Source organism: Cajanus cajan, chromosome 11 (assembly GCF_000230855.2).
Source record: "Cajanus cajan strain Asha chromosome 11, NIPB_CcT2T_4, whole genome shotgun sequence".
In the NCBI taxonomy this organism is placed as follows: Eukaryota; Viridiplantae; Streptophyta; class Magnoliopsida; order Fabales; family Fabaceae; genus Cajanus; species Cajanus cajan.
In genome coordinates this window covers 36,138,062-36,145,404 of record NC_138527.1, presented here as the reverse complement: position 1 = coordinate 36,145,404, position 7,343 = coordinate 36,138,062, and the positions used below count along the sequence as shown (strand labels likewise).

The following is a 7,343-nucleotide window of genomic DNA, read 5'->3' as shown; positions in this document are numbered from 1 at the left end:
TATATTAAATGTTCGAAGGGAGAGTTTTGTTACTCATAATAATCCTACTAATTTGAACAAAATTGTCGTAAGTGAAGAATACATGGTGTATAAAATAATCAGTTGAGGGAGCATTAAGAGTTTGAAGCTAATAAATTTATCGTGGGGCAGAGTTTGCATAATCCACGTTAAGTGCTAGAGTATGTCATCTATGTTGAGCATATTCTTATTGTAGTGTCTTTCTTGATTCAGACTGTGAAGAAGTGAATTCCAAATAAAGAGGTCAGGAAGGATGCCCTTGTCTACCATTTCCATAAAGACCTGCATGGCTTTCTGAAGGTCCCCCTTCCTACACAGGACTTCAATCAAAGGACTGTATGTTTCTGTATTGGGTACACAACCTCTTGCAGTGATGTCTTCCACCAGCTTCAAGGCACTTTCAACTTTTCCTTGTCTGCAAAACCCACTGATGACAGCATTGAATGTAGATGAAATGGGAAAACAGTTATTACCAATCATTTCGTTCATCAGCTCAACAGCCTCTCGGACACTACCTTGTTGGGAAAATCCATGCACAAGGCAGTTATAAACTAGAATACTTGGAATTCCACCTTCATCAATCATCTGATCATATACCCTCTTTGCATCCTCAATATCCCCCTTCTTGCAGTGCTCTAAAATCACCAGGCTTCTGTCAACAGCTCTAGGGAACAAGTTTCCCATCTTTGTTAGAAACTCAGTTGCCTCATCAAAACGATCTTGCTTAAACAGGCCATATATTATGCTATTATAAGGACTGATGTGCCCTCTAGAGCCTTCTTTGCTTTCCTCCATTAGCTCCAAAATGGAAAACCCATCTTCAATTCTTCCTTCTGAACACAAACCTCTAATTACTGTGTCAAAAGTAACAAAGTTCCACTTGATCCCATCTGTTTTCATATCATTAAAAAGATCAAGAGCCAAATCCAACATCCCAGACTCACAAAAACCAGATATCAGTACATTATAGGTGTCCACATTTGGTAGACAGCCTTTCCTCTCCATCTGCTTCAGGAAATGAAGCCCAACCTTCACCTTCCCCCCTCCACAAAACCCCTTTATCAAGGTGTTGTAAGCCACAACATCTAGCAAACCTCCCATGCCCTCAACTCTTTCTAAAACCTCAGCTGCCTCCATGACACGGCCAGCATTACACAGAACCTCCAGCACCTTGGTAACGGTAACAACATCAGGCACAAACCCCATGCTAAAACTCTTCTCCAGCAGGACAAGAGGCTGAACTGAATTCCCCTCCTTACAATACCCAGATATCAAAATGTTAAAGGTAACATCATTAGGCTCCTCCATCTCACTCATCAAGCTCCTAGCCCTTCCAACCTTCCCATTCCTACAAAGTGCATGGAGCAAAGTGTTGTACACCACAGTGTTTGGGGTAACCCCTCTAGCCTTAATGAGCTGCAAGAGCTTAAAACCTTCACCAATCCTATTAGTGAGACACAGCCCTTTCATTAAGATACCAAAAGTGTAATCATCCCCCTCAACCCCACTTGCCATCATGCTCTTCCTATAAAACTCCCTAGCCATGTCAATGTCCTCCTTCACAAGCACATCCAAAATTGAGTTGAAAATCTTGAGGGAAGGCCTGCCATGAAACTTGTACGCCAAGTCAAGTACTTTGATGACAGTTCTGGTCATCCGGGCACGGCCGAGGCCGCGGATGATGGTGATGAAGATGTCGTCGCCGGGTGGTGCGCCAAGTGACTGGGGCATTTCGTCGAGCAGTTGCTTGACAGTGTCGAAACGGCGGAATGTGCATAGCTTGTGGATCAATGCGCGGTATGTGGATTGAGAATGGACGAAGTTGGGGATGGATCTGAAGCATTCCAATGCTTGGGAAGCAGATTTCTGCTCCAGTATGAGCTGCGAAACATGCTCCTCGCTTGGTGCAGATGAAGATGAATGCGTTTGGAATTGGAAATGCCTAAGGAAAGAGATTGATGAGGATTTAGGATATGGTAGTGTTTTCCACAGTTTACGCATTTCATCAATCATCAACTGCACAAAAACTACTCTTCACCTTGCCAAAACTGAATCGGATAATTTAGCATTTTACAAAAAATTATGAAGTGGTCTGCAAAAGTTTGAAACCAAATTAACTGACGCTGTTGTACATGTATATATACCACACAGTAATGCTACATATAAATGTTTTCAGCATTAAAAAATTGAGGCCTTTTTTTTTTTACTGATTTTTATTTTATTATACGACCTCTTATTTTTATAATTAATAAATAAATAAGAAATCATTCCAATAGTAATATTTAATTAATTGATAATATAAAATTATATTACACTTTCATATTAAATTCTTATCTTATTCAATTTTAAGTATAAATGTAGGTTTTAAAACATCTAAATAACATTTTTAATCCCGTCACGGTTCAAATATTAATAGATTAATCTATATAATGTCTCAAAATTAATAATTAAGAATTAATATAGATTTATGCGACGTATCTTACCGGACTAATTTGAGATTTTTTTTAGAGGTCAAATAGTTTTATTCAATATAAACATGGTTGAAGCACAAAAGTTGTCATAACCTATCCAAGACGGCAAATACAATAAATGAAGCAATATAGTCGAAAAATGTGAAGCACCTAAATCAGTTCAATTACAATGTATTCCCCCTCACAAAAAATAACAGCAAATCATGTTTGATCTGAAAATTATAAACGATAAAATGCCGCCCCAAGCAACAAATGCATCATCATCTCTAAACAGCAGAATCATGCAGCCTCACCTTATCAAATCTAGCCCATAAAAATCATAATCTTGAAAACATGTTTCTGTCATGACAAACTAAATTTAAAGCATGCAGTGCTGCCCAATCAAAATGTGAAAATGTTTCCTTGATGCAGCAGGCCTTTTTCAATGTCTACATAATTTGATGCAGTCCATCCAGCCACATCTGATTCTTAACTCCCAATCAACAGAAATACTACCAATTCATTTTGCTGCTATATCACTCCAACTCTCTTAAAAAAAATTCATACAAAATTGAAATTTACAATTTTATTTAACTTTCACTTGCTTTTGGTCAATCCAAGATCTGCATAATTCAGCATAACCAAAAAGCATTTTTCCTCCATCTATGCACAATCCCTTATCCTCCAAATTCTTGATATGCCTAAACCAGATTTGTTATAAACACATGTCATGTTGCCAACTTCCATCACTTACATAACCAACAACTACAACATATGTCCAATTTGGGATTTACTTTTAAAAAATTTATCGTGTCATTTTATTTATTAGTAAAATATAACAATGAAATGAATTCTCATTGAGTATCTATATAATAACTATTTTACATTAACATAGTATATAAATTAAACTCTAGCTTTTCAACATTCTCCCAGCCCAAAGATTAATAGGTCTAACATTGTAATTCTTAACAATCACTCCTAAATTTTTACTGGTTCAATTTGGGATTTACTTTTGAATGTTTATTGTTTTCTTGAATATGGTACATTTATTTAACGCAATCAATCCTTCCTAATTATGTTGATTTGTCTTTTTAACATATTCATTGAAACTGTGAGCTGTTGTACAACAGACTGGATATCATATCATAGCTTTAAAAGTGATTCTATGTTTTTCCTTCAATTTTCCAAATGTGTAAAGGAAAAGTCAACAACAAGAATTAGAAAACAGTGAATGTTCCTAACAAATTTACAGTGACTTCAAAATGTAGTAAAAGATAAACTAAGGGGAAGGGGAATACGAAACATTTACTCCATAGCTCTCTTTTCAGGTCAGGGGACAATGAAAGTTTGCTGTTGTATTGTGTATTTGAATCACTTCCCACCATAGAAAATGGGAAGACTGACATTGAAGGAGACTTAAGGTATGTTTGGATAAATTTTTCTATAAACACTTACTGAATAAGAAAATAGGAAGAAAAAATGTAATAAAGTTATCTATAAACTAAAATTAGCTTATGCATAAGTTAAAAAGAAATTAATATAAGAAAATTTCTATAAATTAATTTATACATAAGCTAATTTTAGTTTATGAAATTTATTTCATTTTTTCATTTTATTTTCTTTTTTGTAAATGTATATGGAGAAATGTAACCAAATGTACCCTTATTGACGAGCCGATTCTCAAAAATTGAACTTCAAGAAGCTTGCTGTGGATAACAAGACCAGAAGTATGTGAACCTTGCCAGGTGATCGTTGCTCTTGTAATAATCATATAGTACAAATGTAGAAGGCTCTGAATCTGATTAGTACTCCCAAATTGGAGCTGTTACAAGTTGTGTAACATTATTATTGACATTTAAGCAAACAACAATGTTCAAGGGCAGCAGGGGTAGCAGTTAGTCAGAAAAATCCCCACTGAAGAACACTACTCAATAATCTGTACAAAATCAGTAACAAGTTTTATACTTTTATTCATCTACCATTCAAGACACCCTTGAGAAGATCAAGGCCTTCAGCAGAAATACTCCTCCTCCTATATGATCTAGGAATTTCAATCTTAGGAGGTGGATCCTTGGAGAAACACACCACCACAACTGTAAGGTTGTCACATGTGTTGCGTTGGAGTGCCTCAGCAACAAGTACCTTTGCACATGTGGTGGGATCATTATGCTGCATGAGCTCCCTCCTCACCATTGTAACAGCACACTGGCTGCTCATCACATCCCATAATCCATCACAACCTATTATCAAAAACTCATCTTCTTCTGTCAACACAATCTCCTCCAGCTCTGGCTCAGAGCTCAAGGGGCTCTTAGAGCCTTTAGAACCTTTGATGTGCCAATCTCCAAGGGCACGAGCCACTGATAGTTGGCCATTGAGGTATCCATCATATATGACACCACCAAGTTTCTCAATTCTTAATCTCTCAGAAGTGCAATTTGGTTTGTGGTCTTTAGAAAGTTCAATGGCTCTGCCCCGTTTACCTAATACAGCACGTGAATCCCCCGCATTGGCAATCAGAATGGAACTGCAAAATAAAATACTAGTACAATTATTGATATACTTCCATTAACACCAACCTTATATTATATGCATGTAGCAAGAGTACTTAAGTTTGAATTCATAATTATATGGTTCTCAGTCCTCACCTTCCCAACAAAAGGGCCACTAGAGCAGTGGTGCCTGAAGAATTATCAAGAGTACTAGCATCTCTAAATGCAAGATCAACCTTCACAAATGCACTCTTAACTGCTTTCTTAATGCCAGATGGGAAATGTGCATCTTCAATTATAAACTTAAGGATGTTCTTTCTGGTAAATGATGCTGCATCAACACCACCATGTCCATCAAATACCTGTATATCAATTTCCATGAGTATCTAGATTTTTTTTTTATCCACGAGAATTGAACTTGGTACCAAAGAGTTTACAACATTCACATACTCTGTTCAACCAACTGAACTAGACCCCATTAGTCATGAGTATTTAATCTAAAAGGCATTTAAATGGAAACCACATTGGAATTTTAATCGATAAATGTAGTCAAATAGGTAATTTATGTCCTGTATTAATCTTTGTAAATCTTTTAGCCCTATGTAGTTAATCAATGATGGGAAGTTCAGTCATGTCTTGGAGATTGCTCCACTTCTGAAGAGAATTTTCCCATTTCATTAGGTGAATAATAGGATTGATCTAGCTCGACATGAAGAAACATACCCCATAAAATGCTGCAGGAGAAGGAAGGTTTGCTCTTGGGCCGAGACTTTCCTGTAGAATATCAACACATATGAACTCATCCTCCATGTACTGCTTTGGTCCTTTATCAGAACAACTTCCAGATCGCAATGCAAGTGAAAATTCTGATTTTTCTTCTGTGCTTGTTTTAAGTCCAATGATATTAATATTTGATTCCTAGATAGAAGAAGATAAGGCATAGTTACTAGCTATAACAATATCAAAACATACGGGTTACCACAACTTGAACAAATAAACAATCCCTTTTCTTTCCATGAAACTCAAACCAGCCTCTTTTGTAATACAAAAATTATTAAGTCCTAGGAGAATATCAAAACAATAAACGAGGAAACAATATGTTCCAAGTTCCAACCTTTCCCAAGTCCTAAGTTCCTACCAAATTGTGTCACAACCATCAAAGGGTGCACAGGCATTGAATCTAGATGATATGATATCCAACCCACAACAACAAAAACATGGTATTTACCGAAAACTATTAGCATAAGTAGTTCAATCTGTGACTTGGACATGGAGTCGCAACAGAAAATACTACTTTATTTCTAAAATAGGCCGACCTTGTGGGATGGAATTATACGACCTAGCTGAATAGAAGAGATTTGAATTTGATAATACTAACCGGTTCAGCAGACCAAGAAGAGCTGCTGATATGGCGCATAACCGTATGATCCCTTGGAGGCTTCCCAATATTCTGATTCAAACTCCCTACAGTATCACCATTGAGATCCTCCAAGGAACATTCACTATTACCCCTGGGGCAGGGGCACCCACCACCGACACCACTCATTGTAGCAGCCTCGCACGTGCAACCTGTCCTTGTCCCATAACACAAATCTACCAACAACCAAACAAGATTTATTTTTTCGTGTGCCCTTTAAGCCAGAAGCTCCTGTGAAACTATTTGAAACAACCCCAGAAGATGACACATGAAGAAACAGGTATTCCGAAGGTGGTTTGCACTTGATCCAAGAAAAAAAAGAAAAGAAACAGTAGTGAAGCTAGCGAACCCGAGAAGATGAGGGGAGAAGAGGAGGTCCTTTTGTGTTGGTAGGTGGAAGCGTGGCAGGGACAAAGGGAGAAGATTAAGAGCGGAAAAACGAAGACCAAAATAGAGATAAATGGATATGAGAGAGAAGGGGGAACCGTTGAGAAGAATATATATAAAGTGATTGGCAATTGCAAGTTTTGCGGTCGCCATTGTAGCGAATGAAAGGAAGTGACATGTGGCTGCCATTTGTGTTACTAGTTGACCGCATGCATCATGCATGGCCTTGTCCTTCTGCCTCTGCCCTCTGCTGCTCCAACCTCAATATTCTATACATTTCACTTTTAGACTCATGCTATTCCAGGTCCAGTCCCGGATACAAAAGTTCGGTTCAATATTCAGAAAAAAAAATATTTTTTTTATAATAATCTTACATTACTCAAATAAGATTCTAATAATAGATATAAATATACTTTTTGTTCTCACACATACACATGTCTTCGTGTTAATGAGATATTATCTTTTAAAATCAGCTCTCTTTTAAACATCACTCAAAAAGCCTCTAAACACAATTGTGTGTATATAAACTCATGTTTATCCTCTTATTTGAATAATGTGAGACTTTACTTTCATCCCAAT

At 37.0% G+C, this 7,343-nt stretch overlaps 2 protein-coding genes across 2 annotated transcripts; both read right to left on the bottom strand.

The window, feature by feature from the left end:
• On the bottom strand, positions 1–2,195 carry LOC109801120 (Pentatricopeptide repeat (PPR) superfamily protein). Its single transcript, XM_020362118.3, has one exon. It carries the CDS (start codon positions 2,029–2,031, stop codon positions 175–177), a length of 1,857 nt encoding a protein of 618 aa, XP_020217707.1. The 5' UTR covers positions 2,032–2,195; the 3' UTR covers positions 1–174.
• A 1,419-nt stretch (positions 2,196–3,614) lies between these two features.
• Positions 3,615–7,030, bottom strand: LOC109800475 (putative protein phosphatase 2C 47). The gene is made up of 4 exons (XM_029271859.2): positions 6,339–7,030; positions 5,684–5,878; positions 5,117–5,322; positions 3,615–4,995 (listed from the first exon to the last, which is right to left on the bottom strand). The coding sequence occupies exons 1-4, from the start codon at positions 6,504–6,506 to the stop codon at positions 4,440–4,442; spliced, it is 1,125 nt and encodes a 374-aa protein (XP_029127692.2). The 5' UTR covers positions 6,507–7,030; the 3' UTR covers positions 3,615–4,439.
• Between the last annotated feature and the right edge of the window lie 313 nt (positions 7,031–7,343).